Source organism: Suncus etruscus, chromosome X (genome assembly GCF_024139225.1).
Source record: "Suncus etruscus isolate mSunEtr1 chromosome X, mSunEtr1.pri.cur, whole genome shotgun sequence".
Lineage (NCBI taxonomy): Eukaryota > Metazoa > Chordata > Mammalia > Eulipotyphla > Soricidae > Suncus > Suncus etruscus.
The window spans coordinates 130532580-130558927 of NC_064868.1; the positions used below are offsets into that span (position 1 = coordinate 130532580).

At 38.5% G+C, this 26348-nt stretch overlaps 1 protein-coding gene and 1 non-coding gene across 2 annotated transcripts in view; both read right to left on the reverse strand.

Moving 5' to 3' along the window:
• Positions 1-3496: 3496 nt before the first annotated feature.
• VSIG1 (V-set and immunoglobulin domain containing 1) overlaps positions 3497-26348 on the reverse strand; it is a 66315-nt gene continuing 43463 nt past the window's right edge. Inside the window, exons 5-11 of the mRNA XM_049767040.1 lie at positions 21384-21547; positions 18170-18277; positions 12193-12391; positions 8111-8266; positions 7575-7694; positions 4549-4699; positions 3497-3779 (exon numbers count right to left, since the gene is read on the reverse strand). Of these exons, the coding sequence (XP_049622997.1) occupies positions 3497-3779; positions 4549-4699; positions 7575-7694; positions 8111-8266; positions 12193-12391; positions 18170-18277; positions 21384-21547 (1181 nt within the window). The remainder of the gene's footprint in view (positions 3780-4548; positions 4700-7574; positions 7695-8110; positions 8267-12192; positions 12392-18169; positions 18278-21383; positions 21548-26348) is intronic.
• Positions 11302-11408, reverse strand: LOC126000170 (U6 spliceosomal RNA). Its single transcript, XR_007492532.1, has one exon. It is a non-coding gene; the product is annotated as a U6 spliceosomal RNA (small nuclear RNA).

The following is a 26348-nucleotide window of genomic DNA, read 5'->3' on the forward strand; positions in this document are numbered from 1 at the left end:
TGTTTATTCCTTCTTGTCCCCCCTCACCAAGACTTTAACTCTGAACCATATTACACAGCCGTCCTGTTATATTAGGACTGAGCTCTACTACCCTCTAGTGTACTGGGTTTGAAAAAAATTGAGTATTATTGATCTAAAAGCTCATCTTATTCTTTTTTGAGGGGAGGGGTTGAGTCATACCTGGCAACATTCAGGGGGTGCTCCTGGATTTGTGCTCAGAAATTACTCCTGGCAGACTTGGGGGACCATATGTTATGCCAGGGGTCAAACCTGGGTTGGCCATGCGCAAGGCAAGCGCCCTACTTGCTGTGCTATTACTCTGGCCCTTAAAATCTCATTTTCTTTTGGGGGCTTTTGGCCACACCTGGAGGTGCTCACAGCTTACTCCCAGTACTGCACTCACGAATCATTTCTATCAGGACTCAGGGGACCATCTGTGGTATCAGGGATTGAGCCCACGGATAGTACAGTACCCTCTCTATTGCACTATAGCGCTGGCTCTCAACGTTCATCCTATTGAATGCATCTTAAACCTGGTATACATGGGCCATCATAAAAGGTGCTACTGATATTTTATGGCTTGAGGGTCACACCTGGAAATGCTCAAAGTTTACTCCTCTGTACTCAGAAATCACTCCTGATGGTGCCCAAGGGACCACATGGGATGCTGGAGATTGAGCCTGGGTTGGCCATTTATAAGGCACACACTCTAGGCCCCAGTGTACAATACCCCAACCCCAATATTAACTTCTTAACATGCTATATTAGGAGGGAAGATCACCTGGTACCTTAAAGCACTATTTCTCAATGTATTTCTAACTGTAACCCACTTCCAATCTTGTTTTCTTCCAGTGTCCATCTCATCCTACAGGTTTTCTCCCCCCCCTTTCTCTCTCTCTTTCTCTCATACACACAATATCTGAGTTCACAAAATCCTCCTGGCTAGGCCATTCTTCAGGCCATTATTTTCCTTCTTATCAGGCACAAAATGTATTCTGAATAAATGGAATTATAGATATCTTCAGTCAATGACTGAAAATTAGCATACCAAAGAAAACTATAAATAAAAGTTTTTCATTACTTTTCTTCCTGACTCTGGGAATGTGTAATAGTTTATATTTAATCAATCCTAAACCTAAAATGACCCTTCCCAAATAAGTTTATAAGTATGATCTATATGGATAGGGATCATATAAATAGGGGCCGGAGCAATAGCACAGCGATAGGGTGTTTGCCTTGCACCCTGCCAAACCCAGGATGAACTTGGGTTTGATTCTTGGCATCCCATATGGTCCCCCGAGCCTGCCAGGAACGACTTCTAATTTCTTGTGCATAGCGAGGAGTAACCCCTGTGTAGTGCTGGGTATGACCCAGTCCCCCCCAAAAGAAATAAATGCTCTACCTAAAAATCTGGATGTGATAGTTTAGAGATTCATTAATTCATTTAGGAGTCAGACACAAAAATGTCAATCCATCTGACCCTGTTTATATGAAACCCAAGAAGAGATCATCTCTAGTGGTTGTATATAAATGGCTACCTCAAAACAGGATGATCACTGTTTTAAGATGATGGAAATGCCCTATTTATATTGTTGTAGTCATTTAATCAGTGTGTGCCTCTGTCAAAACTCATCAAGTGGTAATTTGAAATAACTGCAGTTTATTAGACATAAAAAGAATGTCAATAAAAATGTTTATAAAAGATTTACCTTAAGAGTCATTAGAATAAGTTTTTATTGACTGTAATTTTTTAAAACTTAAAGATCACAATTTGATTATACACATTTAAAAAGTCTACATGTGAATTTCTTCCAGCTGAGAAATAGGTAAGATGGGATGTGAGGGAAATATGATCAGTAGAAAAGCTCTTGAACAAGTGAAGAAGAGACTGTGTCAATTCATCTTGGTTAATATTTATCATTGATACAAATATTGTAACTCCTAATTAATATGGAATATATCAACAGTGCAAACAGTAAGTAATTAATGCAGACTGCCTAAAATGTAGATTGCATGTTCACTTTTAAGTTTCCTAGTCTGAGCCCTACAAAGTAAATAACATTAGAAACAGAAACAATTTAGTAGCCAATTCAAAATTAGATTTTGAATTTAATTTTATCATAAGTATATCACTAAGTTTATGATAAATATATCACCTATGATATACTCACCAACAGAAAATGGTATCTGTAATTGTTTTCCTATATATTATTTTGCAATGAAAAATCAAAATGTTTGTTGAAGTTGCTATACTAAGATATGAGATAGTAGGGAGAGTTCCTTGGGAAATAAATGACAAGTGAAACATTTAAATTTAAGACCAGTTTTAAAGAGTAGGTACCACCCTTACACATACACCTCTGGTTTTTATGAGGAATTTTCCCCAATCTTTACAAATGCTGGTGAATGACTAAGCACAATGGAAATTAGTAGGGAAGGAACCAATGAGATGGCTCAGTGGGGCTGGAGTGCAGGCTTTGCATGTGGGAGCACGAGGTTCAATCCCCAGCACTGCATGTCTCTGTGAGCAACACTTGATGTGGACCCCAAACTGCATGCCAGGAGAAACTCCCAAGCACTGCCAGCTATGACCCAAAATCAAAGAAGAAAAAGAAACATTGTATGCCTGAAACCCAATCAGGAAGCAGTTCTAATTACATGGTAATTTTTCAAGGTAATTTATTTCAAAAGGAAATGATGAAAAGAACATTTAAGCTGGAGATATAATGCAGGGGATAGTGTGCTTGTCTTTCTTGTAGACAACCCCAATTTGATCCCCAGTATTGCATGGTTCCCTGAGTATGCAGGCAACAAGCAGGAGTAACCTCCGATCACTGCTCCTGGTGTGTCCTGAAACCCACCCCGGGATAAAGAAAAGAAAAATTTCATAGGAAAAATAATCCAATTAATGTCACCTTTTTGTGTGCTTATGGAATTTAATGGTGAGTAAAAATAGAGAAAAAGAGAATTGGGGGGGGGGGGGCAAAGGAACAGCACAGTGGGTAGGATGTTTACCTTGACCTCAGCCAACCAGGGTTTGATCCTCAGCATCCCATAGAGTCCCTTGACGCTGCCAGAAATAAGTTCTGAACTGAAAGCCAGAAGTGGGGTATGGCCCCAAACCAAACTTTTAAAATATTATTTTTGAACTATAAACAAAGGTAGTTTTGCAAAATAGTTTTATCTGATTTACAAACTGCCTGTCCTGACATTAGTTGTGCATTTTTTTGCACGATGGAATTACTCTCGACTCAGACATATTACCTTTGCTTAGTAGTTATCTTAATCGGTTTATTTTACACTTGATCTTAGCCAAAAGGCTGAGAAGCAATAATCAGTTTATTTTAGATTGATAGTCAAAGTATGGTTAGAGGTGAGAAGGGGAGCAAATGGAGTCTGTTTATGAAATTCCAGATCCTGGTAAGGGTTCATACTTAGTGATGAACTTAGAATTGTATTGGGGCTTCCTGCCTATTGCCTATTTGCTTTCTTCTCATCACAGAGGCTCGACTACCCCCTCTGGCTGCTGCTTGGGTGGTGACTGTGGCTGTCGCTGTTGCATAGGTTCTGGCTCCAGCTCAATCTCCAGCCCAGGCACAGGGACAGCCTTTGATCCTGGGACTGGTTCTGGGGCAAGATCAGGTGCAGGCTCATGATCGGACCCCAGGCCAGTATCAGGGCCAGTTTCATGGACAAGTGGCAGAGTTGCTTCAAGCTGGACGGCATCTTCAGCTGGCATGGTTTTGTACTCTGTACTTTGTTTTATCGTTGTCATTGGCCTGTAGCAAGAAGACCCAATGGAGAACAAGTTAGGAAAAGACTTTGACCTTTCATGAGAAACCGGAAGCTCCGTAGCTTGTCATCATTGGTTCCAGTCTGTTTAGCACCTTTGTGGTTCCTATAGTTGCTTTCACCCTACAGGCTTCATCTCCTTCGGTAGAAAGGGTAGGTTTTAACAATATGAGAGTCCTAGAGAGGCAAGCCAGTGTTTAAAAAGGGAGCAAAACTAATGTCATTATGAAAGAGTGTCAGGGTCAAACCAGTGCTTCTGGTGCCTCTCAAGGTCCTTGCTGCATCTAGCACAACACATACCCTCTGACTGCTACATGTAATTGTAGAAATGGAAAGGTGAACAAAGGAATATGATGCACACTAATAGAAAAGGGGTAGAGATGACCAGGGCATGGGATTTGGCTAAAGTCACAGTTTGATTTCCCTGGACCCCAAACACATTGCTATACAAAGTGCCAAAAAGGTATGCACGTTAATAGGAACATCAACATTTTATAACTAAAGTAATTGCTATGACACTTAAATGATTTGATATACATAAAGTCTTGGGAACAATCTGGTGCAAGGTGCATTCAAGGATAGACATTCCATCAATGATGGTATATATCATCCTTCTGATATAAAAGAAGTGAAAGCGAGCAGAAAGTTGTGGGCTGATAACTCTAATATCTTACACTGAAAGTTAAGAACTGACCAACAGCGATTTGCCTGAGAAAATATCTGCATGCAAACAAAGACAACAAAATAAGATCTTACTCGTGTTCTGGGGTGGGGTTAGTGTTTTTCTTCCTTTCTGTCCCCTTTGCCTTTTTTGCTTTGCTCCTTGCAAAGCACACAACAGCGATGATAATGGCAGCACCTACCAGGGTACCCAGCACGGCCCCAACAATGATGATAGCTTCTGGATCTGGAGGATACAAGACACTGGTTACTAAGGTGAAGCATACTTGGTTTTTCGTGTACATGTGCATTTGTGACCAGTGAAGTATTTCTGCAGCATGCATATATTGAAAGAGTGACTTGACTGGAACCACAGAAACTTCTAGAATTTTGCCTAGTTGGGCTCACAGTAAGAGAAGAAAGTTGGCTGATGCCTACATGGCTTTCATCTTCACACACCTAAAGGGACAAAAGGCCAAGTTAGGGTAGAGAAGGTCCTGTCAAATGGGGATTAGAGTCTGTGTTACACATTTGCTTGATTGGTGAGAAAGACCATAGGGAACCCAAATCTGATAACTAGAGAAATTTCTCTGTTATATATAGAAACATATTCCCAGACTTTCCCAGAGCAGAGGTGAACAAGAGTATGCATTATGGCTACTGAAAAGGAATATGCCATTTCCATAAATCAGATATCTGATTTATTAGACCATCTATGGAAAAACTTCAGTTGAGAACCAGACTTTCAAGAGGTTCCAAGGAAACCATTACCATTTTGCCTCTCCTCTAACAAGGATGGACATCTAATGATCTCAAACAAAAGTCTCTTGAGTTGCCTGATCATGAAAACTTGTATAAGTTAGAAAATAACAACAGTTCACCTAGGATCCTAACATCACAGACACATATGCACTCGCAAAATTCAACAGACCCCTTCTATTACTTCCTATCTCAGAGCCAGGTCATGAAAAGGCAACCACTCAACTATGTAAAAATGTTCCGGCACGTCTCTTCTTGTTTCTATTATACTAGAATAGAATGTTCTAATATGTTCTGCCCTTTTTCAAATGTGGTCATTTTCTATTAACTTCCCTTATTCCTGAAACTCTGCCAGGCAACTTATCTCTAGAAGTTGAAAGCTTAACTCACGTTATTCCCCTCATGCCCTGCCAATTTTTATAATATAGATGTGTTCAAATTTCAGTTAATCAAAATGTTTAGCATTGTCTATAAAAATATTGCCCATAGCTAGAACGTCATATGTCATGATTCATTGACAACACTTAAAATACTTCCCTGAGATTGATAATTATCTTGTTGGTTTTATTTGTCATGCATGGCTACTCATTCTCAATGTTTCCTGTAAAACTGTTCAACTTCTTTCAAGAAATTCAAGCACATCAAAAAAAATCTATCAGTGTTTTATGGGGTTTTCACCTTAGAGACACCTTCTTCCCCCAGCATGGACAAGCTGCTCTCCTGAGCCTCCTGCTTCACTGTCAACCTTAAACCTCCTTTCATCTTTATTCCAATTTTACAAATAAAGTTTTCAAGTTCCTTCTTTCTTCAGTTCAAATAGCACTCAGATTGGTAAAGATGATCCTGGTTCTATAAGCATATTGATTCTTAATCAGCGTCCTTTAGACTCTAAAAACCTGTAGTATAGCATGTCTCTAGGCAAATTATGGACTTCTGGGTGTGTAAGACACATATTAGTGATCTCTTCATCAAGTAAGAATGTACCTGGCATGTAATAGATTTCAGTGAATATTTCAGCATGAAAAGCAAGAAGGTAAGGAAGGGAAGAAATAAGGCAGTCAAATGTCATGCATCATTGGAAAGAGGATTTCAAAGGAATCAAAGCTTAAGTACAAAACCTAGGAATATGTATATTTGTGGTATGGCTACCACTGGGAAAGGCAAAGGGAACTGAAAAATAATTAGAGAAGTACAACATAAATGATAAAAAAAAGTTTGGCAGTAAAATCAGAGCATAGAAAAGGATTGAACAAAAAGATGAAAGTTTTTTCAGTTTGAAAATAAAAACTATGGGACATTATATGATACTTAAGATGCAAATTCAAGCTGCATGTTTAACATAATTTAGATAGAGCTAATGTCAAATTTGACAACGTGTCAAACTAATTTGATTTAGATAAAATGATGCTAAATATTATTGAGTGGTCCTTGAAAGGTGTATCAATATATTTCTATATCTTGTCTCTCTGGATTGAAACAATTATATAAAATCTTTATGTTGCCTAAAGAATAATTAAGTACCTTTAAACCAGAATATTAATGGTTGGAGACATCTGGGCTATGCTAGTAAGAAAATCTGTTTGCCTTGAGGGAAGTCACTTAACTCCTTGACCTTTAGTTTCCTTTGTAGCCAAATGAAGCTAAAATATATTCTATCTCCTACATAGAATGGCTTAAGGATTGAGATGATTCAAAGTCACAGCAACCAGATGAGAGGCACATAATTTGTGCTTAAAATATTGGCTACTGTCTAGTTATAAGAAATGTGCTTTTGCTTTTGGTGTTGGTAGATACTAAAAAATTAAGGACTGAAAAATATGTGTTACAGGTTTTACAACATGTTTCTAATTTTGCCAGGATACGCCAAAAGCAATTCAACCTGGCCATGATTTTATTTATTGAATTGTAATGCACACTTTCTAGGGATTTTGTGAAGATTAAGCAAATCAATATTTGAAAGTAACTTAAAGTGCTGTGAGCAATGTCTTATCTATTATGTGCACATTGGGTTTTTTTGTTTGTTTGTTTGTTTGTTTTTTGGGCCACACCCGTTTGATGCTCAGGGGTTACTCCTGGCTAAGGGCTCAAAAATTGCCCCTGGCTTGGGGGGACCATATGGGACGCCGGGAGATCGGACCGTGGTCCTTCCTTGGCTAGCGCGCTCGCAAGGCAGACACCTTACCTCTAGCGCCACCTCACTGGCCCCCACATTGGATTTTTAAGAGAGCTACTCACATAAACACAGAGCTCCATCACAAAGATCCCTGGTAATACAGGAAGGATTCATTGGGGCTCACAATTCATTTCTCTATCAGGACACTTTACTTAAATGAGAATCTGTTACAGTTTGACGCTTAACTCACGTGAAGAAGTTAGATCTATTTCGCAGGAACTGTTGCCAAGGTTGTTCACAGCAGTACACCGGTAATAACCTTGTTCAAAATTAGTCAGATTTTCAATCACCAAGATCCCAGTGGCTTTATCTGTAAAATTCAGAAAGTATATTGTTGAAATCTCTTCTTACATAGATAGTTCATGTGTGTAGCACAGCAATGACCACCATCTATTGCTTCAGAATATCTTTGGACCATCATCCCTTTGTACCGAACTAGACTAATTTTGGATTCTGCTCCAAAATTAGTCCTTCAGAGACCAGACTGATTCGCTATATCCCCGCTGCCTCTAAGCCAAAAACAGACTTGATTTCTGGAAGCAGGATAGAAGCCCAGATCATGTTGAGCACAATCATCCTGCTAAAAGAGATGATTTGTTTTTGTTTTCTTTGCATCTCCTCCCAGAAAAACAGAAGACAGAGCCCTACAACTGAGCAGTTTCCTATACATGCGTGCTGCCAGACAACCACATCCACCCGTTTTTTCTGGCATCTCTATCTACTTACCAAAACTTTCTTTTACTGGGACTAAGCTGTTTCCTTCCACTTTATTCCAGTAGTACATAGGCGAGGGTGTCCCAAGCACTGACGCACAAGAAAGAGCTACATGATGACCACTTTCAGGTATTCCTTGAATGCTGCAAGAGGGCGTAGACGGCTTGACTGCAAAACAGTGACAAAGAGTTAAAATCCTGCAGGATGAAGGAGGAATCTGTCCGATTGCAGCCATTTGCTGAGTTTCTTGGTGCAGGACATTTCTGTAATCTCAAAGTTGATGCGACAGTTTTCTGTGTCTTACGCCAGGTGGCAGTAAAACACTGCAGGTGCCAGAGCGCCAGTCATCGGGATATTAAGATTTTAAAGGCATCTCTCGCTCAGATTCATACCAGATTGCTACAGATTCATAACCATGATTTTTACATATTGTGTCTTAATAATATTACTTTATTAAAACAGCCACATGTAAGCAAAAATTATGCTATTAGGAACAAAATTTTTATCTTTGAGATACAGATGTAAAGGATAGAACCCTTATATAAATTGGAATAATCTGTAATGAATTTCTTTTTAAAAGACTACTAAATTCAAAGCTGGAGTGCTAGCACGGCATTGTGGCATTTGCTTTGCACACTGTCAATTCAGGGTGGACTCTGGTTCGATCCCTGGCAACCCAAGCCAGCCAGAAGCGATTTATGAGTGCAGAGCCAGGAGTAACCCTTGAGTGTGGTCAGGTGTGACACTCCCCCCCAATACTGCTCAATTAACACCATATTTTAACTTTCATTTCTGAAATCTTTTGGGGGCACTTATTTTTTGAGTAGTATCATACAGTGGTTATGATATTTAATTTTCCTGTGTTGGAAGCCCATGCTAGTAAGGGAGAAGATATGCAGGATTTATATCTCTATTTATACTTTGCACCACAAGAATTTGCTGGCATTCCTTCCGTGTACCTGGTTCTTAGGATTATCTAGGCAACAGAAACTCTAAAGTTACTGACACAATTTTGAAGCGTTAGGGGAGGGTGAGAAACGAGGATAGGGATCTCTTTGAGGGATTTGTATTTTATGTTCTCTATATAGAGAGCAGAAATATGGAAGGACTTCAAGTTTTAGTTTAGATTTTCTTTTGAAATGCTAAGGATCCATCCAAGGGCCTCACGCAGGCAAGTGAAGCACTTGACCACTAAGCTAAATGCCCAGCCCTTTCAAGAACTAAGAGAGAGGAAGAAACAGATTCCAGAAGTATTGCAGAAATAGAATCAAAGGAGACTTAGTGACCAACTGAAAGATATGCAGTGTGAGAAATAGAGGGTTTGAAAAAGATGTTTCTTAGAGTTCTGATTTGGACAGCTAGATGTGGGATCTTTCTATCCCCTAAAACAAAGTATACAGCAGGATGAGGAACAGATATTAAGGACTGAAGGAATAATGAGGAGGCCAGTTAGAGACGTACTAAATCTGGGATCCCCAAACTACGACCTGTGGGCCATATGCCACCCACAGAGGACATTTATGCACCCTGCTGGGTGTTTTCGCCACCACTGCCTGTCCTGCTTAGCCACCAACTCCTTCCAGGCCAGCAGTGTGCATGTCTGGGATGTGAGCTGACACCCTCTGTCTTCCCTCCTCTCTGTATCTAGACTCCTCTCCGTCTAGGCCAGGGGTCCTCAAACTATGGCCCATCAAAAACAGACCCGTGGTTCCCATTGAAATACTGGTAAGTTTGTTGATTTACCTTTATTTTTCTTCATTTTAAATATTGTTTTTGTTCAGGTCTTGTTTCTTTACTTCAAAATAAGATAAGTATGCAGAGGAATTCGTTCATAGCTTTGTTTTTGTTTGTTTTGGTTTTGGGGCCACACCCGGTGACGCTCAGGGGTTACTCCTGGCTATGCGCTCAGAAATTGCTCCTGCTCTTGGGGGACCATATGGGACACCGGGGATCAAACCCAGGTCTGTCCTGGGTCAGCTGCATGCAAGACAAATGCCCTACCGCTGTGCTATCGCTCCAGGCCCCATAGCTATTTTTTAAAACTGCAGTCCGGCCCTCCAACAGTTTGAGGGACAGTGAACTGGGCCCTTTTAAAAGTTTGAGGATCCCTGTTCTAAATGCTGCTTACAAAACACATAATTGGAGAAGTTTCCGGGAAAATAGTGTCTATAACTCATCACTCATCTTTACTGCTCAATAGTTATTCTAACCACCATCCTACATAAACATTATCTTAGTTATAATATTTTTAATTACCTTGGTCATTTAATTTAGATATTAACCTCTCCATAGGCAGAGTAGGTTATTTATTGTAACTAAGGCTAGTTAACTGTTACAAAATGCCCTGTAGTTAGGAGTACAGTCCTGGATTCACACCAAATATTGGCTCTGAAACTTTTCCCTAGTGGTGTTTAAACAAACAGTCTGACATAGGCAAACCTCAATCCTCAAATCTGTAAAATGAAACAAGATATGGCCTCACCTCCTGACACATAGACTTTGCAATAATGCGCCTTGCATATGGAATTGTTGGTATGTGTGCTTAGGTTTGCCAAATGAATATATGCATAAATGAAAGCATTGGGCTGAGGTTATCAGTGACTGATGAAATGTCTCTGAAAAATGTTTTGCTATGAATAGCCATCTTGGTCATCTTTACCTACCTGCCCCCATACCGCACCTTACCCGTACATCTCAAAAAAACAAAATTGGTATGCCGGATGTGGTCCCCAAACTAAAAAAATTACTTGCTGTTTGCTAGCAATTGAAACATGGGTATTTCACATACTAAGCATGTGCTGCATCCCTTTGTGTTATATTTCCCAGTACTCACACTCCACAAATTTTAGAGAAAAAAAATTTAATACCATTCACAGTTTCTTGGAAGCATAAATACATGTCTTTGTTCCTAGCCCAATTAATAAAAGAAAAAAATTTTTTGGATTTTGGGCCACACCCAGTGGCGCTCAGGGTTTACTCCTGGCTCTGTGCTTAGAAATCACTTCTGGCAGGCTTGGTAGAACCATATGGGATGCCCAGAATCAAACCCAGGTCCGTCCTGGGTCAGCCGCATTCAAGGCAAACACCCTACCACTGTGCTATCTCTCTGGCCCCAATAGTAAACATTTTAAATTAAATATTAAGACATCATGAAAGCTTGAGATTTAAACTGCAATAACAAAAATTAAAAAGCCATTTTTTAAAAAAATATGGAATGCTTCACAAATTTGCGTTTCATCCTTGCACAGGGGCCATGCTAATCTTCTCTGTATTGTTCCAATTTTAGTATATGTGCTGCCGAAGCGACCACTGAAAAAGCAATTTTTAAGTGTACTAAGTAAACAAGAAAACCCAAACTCTTCTGCCTGTTATGCTTGTACCCTGTATATTTAAGAAAAAGTCATAACATAGTCTTGGCAGTAATAATTGCAATAATTTCAAGAATCCAACTTCAAATGCACTAACCTAGACTGGACCACAGTTCAATCCCTAGCGTCCCATAAACCAGCCAGGAGCGATTTCTGAGCGCATAACCAGGAATAACCCCTGAGCGTCACTGGGTGTGGCCCCCAAATGAAAACAAACAAACAAAAAGTTGTTGGTTGAGTGGGACTTTATGTTGTTGCGTCACTTTTCGGTTCTTCAGAGATGGGGATCTCCAGAAATTGGGTCATCTAATTTTGTCTGTCCTCTTGGCGACACTTTTGGTTTGGCAACTGTTTCAACATACTTTATGAGTTGTTTCTCAGTATTACTGTATTATTTAGGTGAGTGTTGTGTCTGCTTGCCTTATATGAAAGGGAGCAGGGACTGAGTTAGTGCCATAAGTCGCTGCCCTGGATCACTCAGTGTTCTAAAAGTGGCTCCTTCCTATAACAAGAAAAGGAAGAAAAGAAAAGAAAAGAAAAGAAAAGAAAAAAAGAAAAGAAAAGAAAGAAAAGGAAAGGAAAGGAAAAAAGAAAGAAAGAAAGAAGGAAGGAAGAAAGGAAGAGAAAGAAGAAAGAAGAAAGGAAGAAGGAGGAAGAAAGAAAGGGAGGAAGGAGAAAGAAGGAAAGAAAGAAGGAAAGAAAGAAAAAAGAATAAATTTCCCATACCTAATACACTGACATAGATGGTGCCTTGATTGTTGCCGGTGAAGTCTGGAGGGTTATTAACGTCACATGTATAAAAGCCACTGTCTGGTGGTTGCATATTTGAAATAGTTATAGATGCATTGTTCGGATCCTTGGACCCTACAATTCTACCTTTGAATTTCCCAGTGGCCTCAGCTTGTCCACCTTCAGAATAGTAAATCTAGGGATGGAAAAATAGACACGAAATGAGAATTAGAAAGTGTCAAGGAAAAGGTACCTGGAGGCTCTCTCTATCCAATGTTACCAGCTTTGTTAAGAAACAGCATTTCCCTGGGTGGGACAACAGGTCTCTGTGTCAAAGATTTCTCAGTTGAGAAATCTTTCTCAGCACTCTTTCTCAACACATCCCTCATCTTCTTTTGCTCAAAGCAGCCTTTTGACGTCATTAGCAATGGCATAAAGTGGGGTGGGGTGTTTACTCGAAAATGGATAGGCAGTTGGTGCTTAGACTACTAAGTATTCAAGCTTGGACTATTAAGTGATACTCGCCTGTTAGTTCTACATGGAACAAACTCATTACATCAAACTTTCTGATGGGGATCCTAAACCCTTTCTATCTTCCCTATGCAACTTTATCTATGCTAGAGCACCTGCTGGGCTTTGTAGAAAACACTAGGTTCAATATGCATCACAAAATAAATTTCTTAAATTGAATTTAGTTCACCAAGTAGAACACTCTGGAAATCTGGTCTCTCTAAAAAGTAAAAAAAATTATGCTCCTTTAATATATGCACCGAGTCCTTTGGACAAGAACAAAAATAGCAGATTGTATTTGAATTTGTTCTGTTCCTTATTAATTGGGGTGAAGAGTGGGGCAGACCTAGCAGTGTTAAAGGCTTATTCCTGGCTTTGTGCTCAGGGATCACTCCTGATTAGACTTAAGAAACAATTTGTGGTTCTGGGAATCAAACTCAGATGGGCCACATGCAAAATAAGGGCTTTAATTTCTGTCCTATTTCTCCAGCATCTTGTTATAAAAGGTTATTTCATAAATTATTTGATTTCATCTTCTCATAGTAGCTGTGTGAGGATGAAACAAAGTAATATGGTTAAGTCAAAGAAGGGAACCAAGTTGATACAGGTAGGATGGCTTGACTTGCACACTGTGGTTCTATCCCAGGTGCCCCATTTGATCTCCCAAACCCCCACTAGTGATCCCTGAATGCAAAACCAGGAGTAAGTCCTAAGCATTGCCAGACAAGACACCAAAAAATGCCAAACAATGGTGACAACAAAAAAAGAATCAAGGACGAGCTTAGTCATTAATAACTATTACCTTTTGTTCCATGTTGCAGGAGGTAGGGTGCATTTTCTTTAGACAAATATGAACCTTCAACTCGGGGAAGTGAGAAAACTTAGCAAAAGCCACAGATTATCTTTATTATTTATTTTTTACTACATTTAAGGATGATCACAACATTGATCTAAAGAACATGATGTTTTGGACCAGGGAGATGGCACAAAGAGCTAGAGTTCCTACTTTGTATCTGGGAGCCCTGGATTCAATATCCAATACAACATGGTCCTCTGATCACCAAGCCAGAAGTAGATCCAGAGCACTAGCAACAACCCAAATTATGTTTAGAGCACTGTGGCCATTGTGGAAGCAATACGATATGGCAAAGAGAGGCCTAGACTAGGGGTCAGAGGATCTAGGTTTTAACCTGCTTTGGCTTTTATGACATAAGAAAGGGAGGTAACTATGGTTCTGTTTCCATGGCAACCAACATTGTGATAAGGAAAATATTCTTATAACCATTCATTTCATTTCCACATTTGATTATGCATCCCAAAGTATAATGTGTTTTCCCAAAATATAAGCATTGATTTTAGGTAGTACATAAATGAAAACTTAGAATGTTTTATGAGTACTAGAAACACATTTCTCATATCAATTTTGTGACTTTTTGAATTGGGTGAGACTAATGTAATTATTTTTAAGACTGTAATAAACCAAGTCAATATTAAATAGTGCCTAATTATTTAATACCATTAATAATTATATTAATAAGAACACCATCAAACAATTTCTGGTGCGGGTGAATCACAAATATGACCAAAGTCATAAAGGTGAGACAGAAATGGATGACTGAGACCTGGGCTCACTAGATTGGAGATGACCTGTACATCCTTTTTATAGCACAGTCTATGTACACACTTGGTTAGTCTCATATAAATGTGTGATTCAAGAGATTGCTATAATTCAATCAATTGTTTGACCAGAAAATGTATTCTCTTTCAAGCAGAAAGAGAACATAGTTTTCAAATAAAACAGTCCATTTGGGGGAGCAAAAGAGCATATCAAAGCCAGGCAACTTATCTCTCTACCTGAGAGGATCTACTTATAATTCGTTAGTTTATTTACATCTACTGTAATTACAGATTTTCCCCCAGTTGTGCTCGTTTTGGTCACAATCCAGTGTTTAAATGAAGGTATAAAAGTGGACCAGAAGGTGAGTGAACTTATCAAAGTTCTGTTAGCTTCATTCCAGTAGCATCCAAGATATCTTTTTGGTTTGTTTTACTAGCAAGCATTTGGCATGGCTGCATTGTGATCAACCTTTTGAGATCCTGTGGAAATTTACCTGGCATGAGTTCTACTGTCCCCCCAGTAGTTAGTTCTTCACAGCTGTCCACTTTACTTCCTCCCTAGAAAACTGGGGGCAAGTCAACCACTTAGTGCTTGAAGCTTTATGACATCAGAATGAATTGCATCATCAGTTAGGACTGTAGAACACAGTTTCAGAGAATCTGGGAGTAAGGCATTGTGTTGAGAGTATTTTAGTCCTGAACAAGGCTATTAAAAGATGCAACATAATTATAAGTTAATTATAAGTCGCACAGCTGGGTAAGAGAATCAAGGTGAAATGAGTAAAAAAGTAATGAGCTCCTGACTCGTAGCTTCCTTAGAAATAACTTCAGTAAACCTTCTAACTAACTCTGCACACATCAACTAACAAACTCTATCCTCTCGCAATACATATAATTCAAGGATGTCCCTTATAGGAATGGAGATAAGGAAGAAGAGCAATGAAGACCGAAGATGGAAAGGCCTTGTCAAAGGGAAAGTCCCTAGGACTCCTCAGTGGCCAGACACAGATGGAGGGACTTTCTGGTAGGGGAAGTCCATTCTATTGCCATGTCCTTGAAAAGAAAAAAATATGTTTTCTTGAAACCGTTCATCTAATTACACAGGAAGGACTGACTGCAGTTGGTTACATTTCTACAGAAGAGTACATATTTTAGAAATCAAATCTAAACAATGGCCCTGCACAGCCCATGATGAGGCTTGTACACTTTTCAAATAAAGCGACCCCTTCCCCCAAATAGCTGAGTCAGAAAGGGTAGTAAAACAGCTTATAATATGACAGAGCACAATGGGGATTATGCTAAACTATAAAACTAATGCAAATAAGGCATTTAACTGTGGAAACTAAAAAAAAAAACAAATAAAAATGCTGTACTGGTCAACCAGTATGGACCCACTGACCAAACCTAGCCAGAGGCCTCGAGTTTGCAATCCAATCTCTGAGTTATTCTCTTCTATTACCAATAAAAAAGGAAAGAAAAGAAATTGAAGCTCCAAGAGAGCAAGTGAGTTTCCTAAGGCCATAACTTTGATAATTAGACCTGGAATTTGCAGTTCGAACCTCCTCATTGCCACTAATGGTAGTACTTGTCCAGCTCTAGGAGAGGGAGGTGATTTCTAGGAAACCTTTGCAGGATCTTAGGAATTAGTTCATTCCCTTCTCCAGCTGGACCATTCTGCCAACTGCTGCCATTCACTGGCATGATGCTTCCCGTGCTGAGCGTATTCACCATGTGATGCCTTCACATGTGCCAGCAGCAATAACAGCCCTTCTCCTCCTCTATGCCACGTGCCCATTCACAGGAGGTTGTGCAGCTGAGAGAGTTATCCAAAAAGGTTCTCTCCTCTGTTTTCAGACACTGCTTTCTAATTGGAGAATGAAGTTTAAACAAAGTTGAAAGAATTTGGTTTGATTTCTGTTGCGGTTGAGTTAATAAATCCTTTTAGACTTCAGTGCTTCTTGGAGATTGATCCCCAAAAAGGAGTCTCTCACTTTAAAAAACACAGAAACTCCTGTGTCAAACTGAGAAGCAGTTGTCCTGGGTGAATAAGCACCTTTGCTGCAATACTGTGGGGGAGAATTAATTGTTGGAGTGATATTGACGGTGGTAGTGAGGGCTGGCTGGACTTTCTAACCGTCATAACTGTAAGACCCTACCCCCATTTCCTACCTGTTTTGTCCCATTAAACCCTTTACAGAAAAAGCCCCTGTTTGGCTGGAGTCCTTTCGGAGTGACAACAAGAGGAAGGCATCTGTTACAGTGCTGTTTTTGTTGGTTAGTTTTGGGAATGTGAAAGGAATGAAAGTTCCTTGACTAAACCATCAATCTTTCCTTTGCAGATTGCTTGTACTTTCATCAAGGAGTTATCCATGAAGGCAGTAGCATATGGTGGTGATGGTGTCAAAATTAGAATTTTCTCGAGTGTAATGGGGTCCTGGTGGTGTTAGATTGTATGTGGAAGGAATAGAATACCAAAATAAGGATTTTCTTACTTCTAAGCAACTCTCACCAGCCTGACATTTTGCCTGCGATTGGCTTCGTTTGAGTTGTGACTTTTAAGTATTCACTTCTGGAAGGTAACCTTGTTAGATACCTTTTGTTGGAATAAAGCAAAATAAAGTACCAGCAGTCCCTAAAAACTTCAAGTTAGATTCATCATATTTAGCAAGAAGAAAGGGAGTAAAAGGTGGAACAGATACATTTTGGAAATGTTGGGAGGAAAATACTGATAGTATTTCTCACTGTCTTAGGGGAGTGACCTATCCAGCTTTATGAGTCTACCTTATTTATTATAAGACATGTATTTTATCCAGATACTTTCCATTATATTCCAGTAATGACTTCCAATTATAGAAATCAAGACACACCTTTATTTTCAATTACCATCACTCCTCAGGAGATGAAAAAATTCCATCCTTCTGATATTCTTTATATATTTGTTATTTATAGAGACCAGGCCAGTTTGAGAAAATATGCAATTAGAGAATATGATAAAATTCGGTATTAGAAAGAAATTGCCAAACTGAAAAAGTGACCAGACCAAAGAAAATTCAATAAAAACTTTTAGAATGTAAGAATAAATCACTGAAACTAGGAGGGAAGGAGGAGGAGCAAACTAATGGGAACTAGTGAGTCAACTACTGGAAAAAGAACTCTGGTGACAAGCATACTGTACCATATTGAACACTGGTTTACAAGGCTGTACATGTTTATAAATCAACTAATTTATTGTGTAAGGAAAAAGGCTATGGAGTCCCTGCTGAGATACAAATCATCTGAAGCTCTCAATTTCTTCTGAGAGGAGTTCTCAAAAATAAAACCATGCTAGTGAATATCCTGAACTTCCTGATCATATAATTTTGTGAATCATTCTGAAGTTCCTATACACTGAAGCTGTATTTCTCAACCTTTTTCAACCAAAGCTTCTTTCTGATCTTGTTTTTGCCCTGTGTCCCTCTCACTCTATCCTACCAATTGACCCTTTATTCTAATGCACAGGGCCCTCCTTTACATGTCCCTATGTGATTTACACCAATTTTACCTTGCTCCCCTGAATTTCCTGGGGTCCCCTAGGTGAGAAATATTGTAGTAAAGGAGCTCCTTTTGAGAAAGACCAAGCATTGGAGACAACTGCTCCTTTAACAACATGTTTTCAGGGAGAATAGATGAGTTTGTGGCAAGAATTAGTCGCTGTTAAAGACTGTCCCCATTTGTCAAAGGCTTATGTTCAAACAGTACATGGTCAATGCATTAAGGCCCTTCCACCACACTCCTAAAAGCTGGTTCTCTTGCCCTAGAAATTCTAAGCAATGAGTAGATCTAGTACTACACCAGGAGAGATTCTTACCTGAGAGGTCCAGCTACATCTTCCCCGCGCGTCTCTTGCATGCATCATTTTTAGACACTGACTGACTGCCTTTTCCTCCATACCCTCAGTATTGAGGCACGAGCTGTGCTGCTGTGTTTGAGCAGAAATGGTGGAACTGAGAGCTGAATGCTACATTGTATACTGCCACACAAACCCAGGAGTTGAATTAAATCATTTAATGATAATTTTCCTCCCCTATATAAAAGAATTGCCTAATAGCACAATAATCTCTTTTAATCGCCCCCAATTGTCCCATTAAAAAATCTATAGATTAATATTCAGAACGCACTACAGAAGTTTCAGGGCATAGAAGAGCTCAAATAAGAAGCAAATTTGAAATAGAAGCTAAACACCTATTTTAAAAAATACTATTTCAACAGAGTATGCCTATGATGATTTTGTTGAGAAGGTCCTTTATATAGGAACAAATGACAAGTCCTTTAGACATAGGGACCTGATCAGCAGTGGGACAGGAAGCCAGTGCAGGGCCAGGGTGTCCTCTCAAAACATTGTGTTAGCCGTTGAGCTATTCTCGTTGGACTGGGTTTCTTAGTATCCATATCAAGGACATGGATGGAATGGGAATTTCACATAATCACCACTTTGTGTATAGTGGTGCTAAAGATTGCATTGTTACTATGTGAAAGGCTTCCTATAGCTTTACAAATATCTCATTCACTCTTCCCTCTAAATATGAGGTAAGTATGTATTCCCATTTTATAGTTGGGAAAACAGCCTTTGAAAGGTCAGGTTACTTGTCTAAAATTATTTAGCTAGAAAGTATGTATCAGAGCAGAGTAGAACAGAAAATCTACCAGGTTTCCAATAGGGCTGCAAAAAATTCATCAGAAAAACACAGACCAACATATGAATTACCTCCTTTTGCATGGGGAAAAGGTAATGGGTTTATTGAAGTTCTCTAAAAGTAGGGACCAAAGATGATTGTGACAAGAATCTTGCTAGAACAAACTGTGATGAAGCAAGAAGGGAAAAGAAGAGATCTTTATCTTTTCTGGGGGGTGGTTTTCATTGTCTCCAAAACCAGAATTACCCCCACATTCCCCATCTTACACATGACTAAGATGCAGGACATAGAACAGGTATCTTGCCCTTGTAAAAGTATGTGTAGAATATTTTAAGATTAAGGAACATGTTCTCAATGATCCAGCAGCACATGGCATAGGAACACCTTTGATTTGGGCATCCTAAAATACTAATATGTTAAATTACTTTCAGGCCTGAACTTGACATTTCAATGAATGAGGGAAAATAATGAGTAAGTAAGCTACTAAATAAATACTTATTTGTAGATTTTATTACTAAGGTGTATCTAAAAGAAGTCTTGAAATTATGTCACACTCATTTCAATCACCCACACATTTCTACTCTGCATCTTCAAGTCTAGAAAATAAAAATTTGCTTGTTACAAAGCCCTACATTTCCCAATTTTTTACTGGCCACATAGTTTAGCCAAGAGGTGGCATTATTAAGCTATAGTGTCAGATGATGCATACAGAAGAGTTTGTTTTTAAATTCAGAATTACCTAAACTTGTCTTCAAGCAATTGAAAGCAATGGGATTTAAGTACCAATCATTTAAAAATGAAAAATCCAATAATAAATCCTTCAATAGTAAGTTCTTCCTATGAGAATAAACTCAAGGATACATATAATAGAATACACTGAAAGAATAAGTTGGAAATCTGAGCTTTTATAGGAAAAAAGAATGTGGATATTGTGATCCATAATCTAAGAAAACAACTAGTATAAGAAGAGAATGATTTCTTATTTGACTACAATATGTGAGATCTTATATCAGGATATTTGGGTAATAGAACGTGGTAGAATTACTGTTGTCTCTGCTACTACTGCTAACAAGGGTGAAAACATATGGGGCTTTATGTCAATTGATTCTGTATAAATTATGTAGAAGCATTACTGTCAGACCATATAAAATGTATTGATCACGTTTTGAAGAGAAGCACAAAGTCATTCTGATCCTGTGTATGATGATTTAGTAACGAGTCTGTACAAAACTGCAACTTGGACTAGAGGTTGACAAAGATAGATGCTTCTCTTGATTAATTTTTCACTGCTGAACAACAGATAATCATCAAAACAACAGTTCCTAGCACATGACTCAGCACATCCAGAGACTAGTGTAGTGATGGCTAAAGTCACACTAGCCCAAATGTGGCTCTCCTCAGCAGATGCTCCTTCCTCTAACTCAGTCCTTGGCCTTCTCCCAGACAAAACAAATAACTCTCCCTCTTTTTCCAGATCGACATTTTTCCTAGAAGTCCCAAGTCAACTACATGCAACTATTTCAGATAGTTTCTGACAGTTTATTGTTTTACATCAAGCTCCCTTTCAAAATTCCAGTGAAAGCAATAGAATTTGTTCCACAAAGGGTATGTTTAGGTATATAAGGCAGATACATATTGGCATGCAGGCATACATACAACTTTTAAGCATATTATTTTAGCATTGCATAATGTGTAAATGTTATTACTCTGAAGGATAGATGAATAAAACTAGGGAATAAGAATATTAAAAGTAGAATAATTTTCTTAAAATTGTTTCCACTTTCTTTTTTCTTTTCTTTTTTTTTTTTTTTTTGGTTTTTCGGGCCACACCCGTTTGATGCTCAGGGGTTACTCCTGGCTTAGCGCTCAAATTGCCTCTGGCTTGGGGGGACCGTATGGGACGCCGGGGGATCGAACCGCGGTCCTTCCTTGGCTAGCACTTGCAAGGCAGACACCTTACCTCTAGCGCCACCTCGCCGCCCCCTATTTTCTTAAAATTGTTTCCACTTTCTTTTGACAACCTTTACCCCAGACTTTAGCATAGCTGCCCTATAACTTGCCTATAACTTCCTACTACCCTTAGCTACCCAAGCTTTATTACTACTTTGACCTTTCTCTTTCCATATTAGAAGATTAATTCCATCAGGATTCAGGAAACAATGAGCTAGTTTACTTACATCTGGGAATAATATAATTAATGGATGAATACACAGAATTGAAATAGTAATCTATAACTGAATATACAGAAAGAACACAGGTCAAGTCACTTAGATGATGTTCTTCCCTGAAGAGTTATTTTCAAATGTCTGTATCTGGGTTTCTGATAGACCCCAATAGATTTTCAGTCAGAACTACCAAAAGGTATAAAATTAGGTAAAAAGTCCTTACAGTAATTGGCTGTATGTTTCTCTTATGGAAAAACGACCACTGGATGTTAAGTTTGTCTCGGGATGTCTCAGTAGTAGTGTAGGTGCAGATGAGAGTAACATCAGATCCAACAGTCACATTCACAAAACTTTCTGGGATGTTTACTTGCACCGCATTAACTTGACCTGAAAAGAAAATCATCAAAACAACAGTCTATGCATTTTCTTATGACAAATTTTCATTATAAAGTACTTTTAGTAGCATATGGTTTGAATATTGCAAGGTGAGGTAAAGAAGGAAGAATGAATCATGTAGAAAAGCTATGCTTGTAATAGGGACAGGGGAAGTTTCTAACCAATTATAATGTGAAAAATTCTATGATGGAGTGATCATTGCTTCAGAAGCTACAGTGACGAATGAAACTGTTGCTCTAGCAGCTAAAGTAGTGTATAATTTTGTATATTTTTATTGACATTTTTTTAGTTTTAGTTTAAAATAGAGTAAATATAGAGAATAATCTGACAAACATAGGATGATGCCCTTATCTGTGGTATGAGGAAATGCAATGTAGTAAAGAAGAGTCGCCTTGATCACTCTTGATGCCAGAGATCAGGAAGATCCGAGAAGAAAAAATCTCAACAGGGAAGAAGATGATTAAAGGAAGTAATGGGGAACAGGAATTGAGTCTTCAGTTATGTTGGTGATTTGAGAGAGTGGTATATATACTATCCAAATTACAGACACAATAGCACTTAAAGCATGAGATCAAAGCTGCAACAACCAATATTTTTTACCCTGCCCTCCCCAACAACCAGTATTTTCAATGTGTCTGTCAAGGCAGCAGGCAGGGAGTACAAAAGTGAGGGATGATAGAATATGGGAACACTGGTGATAGAAGTTGAAACTGATGTAGGCATTGGTATTGAAATATTACATGTGTAAAAATTAACTATCAACAACTTTGTTATATTGGGGGCACACCCAGTAGCATTCAGGGGTTATTCCTGGCTCTGCAGTCAGAAATCACTCCTGGCAAGTGTGGGGATGCCAGGGATTAAACCCAGGTTGGCTGGGTTCAAGGCAAATGTTTTACCACCGTGCTATCGCTCCAGACCCTAAAGAATTTTTTAAATCAAAAAGTTTCCTTTCGATATTTTATTTTATCTTTTATAAAAATTCTTTAAATCACCATAAAATGTGCAGTTACAAAGTTGCTCATGATTGAATTTCAGTCATACAACATACAACCCCCTTCATCAGTGCTCATTTTATCACAAATGTCTCAAGGTTCTCTCTCGCCCTCTGCTCTCCCTTCTCCCCTGCTTGCCTCTGTGGCAGATATTTTTTTCTCTTTCGCCTCCTTCATTCTTTTTGACACTGTGGTTTGAAATCTTGTTATGTAAGGGTTATCATGCCTATCACATTACCTCATTTCAGTACTCAATTCTTGTCCCCAGTGATCCTTTCCAACTAACATTGTCATAGTGGTCCATTCTATGCCCTAACTGCACTCCCCTACTATTTGTGACAGATTTCTTACCATGGACTGGTCTTGCTAATCCTCATCTCTATTTTCTGTAGATATTATTACCATACTATCTTTTTCTAATAGACCACAAATGGGTGTGATTATTCTATGTCTATCCCTCTCCTTCTGACTCATTTTGTTCAACATAATATCCATATTATCCATATCCTCTCTATATCCATCCATATATAAGCACATTTCATGGCTTTATTTTTCTAATATCTGTGTGGTATTCCATTATGTAGATGCACCACATTTTCTTTATCCACTCATCGGTCTCAGACAATTGGTTTGTGTCCAGATTCTGACTATTGTGAATACTGCTGCAGTGAAAGTAGGAGTGCAGAAGGTTTTTCTTCATTGTGTTTTTGGGCCCTGAGGGAATATTCCTGGAGAGGTATGTTCAGAAGCTCAGTTTCAAGTTTTTGAGGAATATACATATTGTTTTCCAAAAAGGTGGGACCAGTTGACATTCTCACAAGCAGTGAAAGAGTTCCTTTCTCCCTTCATCCTCTCCAGCAATGGCTGATCTTGTTTTATTGTGATGTGTGCCAGCCTGTGGATGAGATGACAACTCATTATTGCTTTGATTTGCATCTCCCTGGTGAGTAATGATATGGTGCATTTTTTTCCTGTGCCTTTTGTCCATCTGTATTTCTTCTTTGAGGAAGTTTCTGTTCATCTCTTTTTCTCATTTATTTATTTTTAATTTTAAAATAATATCTTTAAGCACTATGATTATAAACATGTTTCTAGTTGGGTTTCAGTCATAAAAAGAACACCCCCCTTCACCAGTGCAACCTTCCCATCTCCAATGACCGCCCCCCCATCTCCCTCCTCCCAACCCCCTACTAGTATTTGAGACAGGCAATCTATTTCTCTCACTCACTACCATTGTCATGATAGTCGTTAGTGTAGTTATTTCTCTAACTGCACTCACCACTCTTTGTGGTAAGCTTCATATCATACGCTAGTCCTTCCAACCCTCATCTCTATTGTCTTTGGGTATTATTAACGTACTATCTTTGATTTTTCTTAAAGCCCATACATGAGTGAGATTATTCTGTGTCTATTTATTTCTGACTTTTTCACTCAGCACACTAGTTTCCATGTCCATTCATGTGTAAGAAAATTTCATGACTTCATTTTTCCTGATGACTGCATAGTATTCCATTGTGCAGATGTACCCCAATTTCTTTAGCCACTCAGGAGTTATGTGTTTTTCCTGTTAAGCTCCATGAGTGTCTTATATATCTTAAATATTAAGCCCTTATCAGATGGGTATTGTGTGTACAGGTTCTCCCATTTTATGGGCAGTCTTTTTTTTTAATTTGATTTATCATTTCTTTTGAGGTGCAGAAACTTCTTGCTTTAATGTAGTTCCATTTGTTTATCTTTGCTTGCACTTGCTTCATCAGTAGTGGTTCATCATTGAAGACGCCTTTACCTTCAATATCATGAAATGTTCTGCCTAAGTTTTCCTCTATGTACCTTATCATTTCAGGTCTGATATCAAAGGCTTTAATCCATTTTGATTTGTATTTTGCACATGGCATAAAAGACAGGTCAGAGTTCACTTTATTGCATGTAGTTGACCAGTTTTTCCAACACCACTTGTGGAAGATGTTTTCCTTGCTGCATTTTATTCATGTTTAATTTATTAACCATGAATTTAATTTATCTTATATTGAGGGTCAGTCTCATGGTGTGTCTTCATTCCAATATTCCAATATTTTAAAGCCTACTCCTTGAGTTTAAAGTAGGGGAAAGTTATGCCCCAATCTTCTTTCCAGAAGACTCTTCCAATTCTTCCTTTAAAGCCAGTGTATTTTTGTTGCATTTTAGCCTAGCTAATCTGTCATAAAGGTGACCGAGTAGTGTTGAAGTCTTCCACTACTATAGTGTTTCTATTGATATCTTTTTTCAAAGTCTATTAGCAGTAGTGTTAAATCTTTTTCTGGCCCCTTGTTAGGTGCATATACATTTAGGAGTGTGATTATTTTGAATGTACATTTTCCTTCATTATTAAGAAATGATTCTCTCTTTGTCTCTTATAACATTTTTGAGCCTGAGGTGTATGTCGTATGATACTAGTATGATCACTTCAGGCTTCTTAAGGGAGTTGTTTGCTTAAGGATTGTCTTTCAAACTTTGACTTTGAGTCTATGTTTACTCTGACTATTCAAATGTTTATTGCAGGCAGCAGAATGTTGAATTCAATGTTCTCATTCAATTTACCAATCTGTTTCTCTTAGTTGGTGCTTTTAGTCCATGACAGTAAGAGAAATGATTGTCATGAGATTTTGTGTCATCTTTTTGTAGAAGTTTGATATATTTGTGGGGTTTGTATTGCCTTAAAGTACCCCCTTCAATACCTATTTTAAAGATGGTTTTGAATCTGTCAAGTTTCTAAGTTGATATTTATCTGTAAATCTGTGTATCCTTACTTCAAACCTAAATCAGATTCTTTATGTGTAAAGTATTCTTTACACACTTTATTTTATTGACATTCATTTTATTGAGTTTCTTTTCACTATATTCAGCCATTGCCTTGTGTCTTGAGTTACTTGTGATAAATCTGCTTTAAATGGTAAGGATGCTTCTTTTTTTTCACTCCTAAGGATGCCTCTTTGTATGTAATTTCCTTCATTGATTTTGCTACATTTAGTATTCTATCTATGGTTTACATCATTGTACCCCAAGCATGTGCCTTAGGGCATACCTTTATCTGGGTCTCTTTTAGCTGGTGACTAGAATGAGAGTTCTGGGAAATTACCAGCAGTGATGTCTTTGATTGTTGCTTTTTTTTAAATTTCTTTTGTTTGTTTGTTTTGGGTGTTCAGGGGTTACTCCTGGCTCTGCACTCAGAAATCACTCCTGACTGGGCACCATATGGAATACCAGGATTTGAACCACCATCCGTCCTGGATCAGTGGCATGCAAGGCAGACACCCTACTGCTGTGCTAACTCTCTAGCCCAGACTATTGCTTCTTCCATGGGTTTTCCCAGTGATTCTTATGTTGTTTCAGTTGACTTTATCCCAAGTTCTTTGTCATCTGTTTTTATTATTTTGAGGACTTGTTCATCTTCTGTTCAAGTAAAGACTCTTCCATCTCCTGTTGTTTTCTGGAGATATTATGCAGTTCATATTCGATCTCATTCTGTCTTCACCAGCTATTAGTTATTCTGCTGGGGAGGCCTTCTAGTGATTTTCTCTCATTTCATTTACCAATTTTTTAAGTTCTATTTTTTGAAGATTTTTCATTTCTACTCTCATATCCTCTTGTGTCCTATTGGCTGACCATTCTATGGTTTCTTTGAGCTCTTAAACATCCTCAATATTTCCTCTCTCAAGTCCTCAGAGAGGCATATGTAAGTGGCTCATACTAGTTTGGTCTTCAGAACTACCATCTTCATTCACTAAGAATGCTAGGGTCTGTGTTGTTTTCCCATTGTG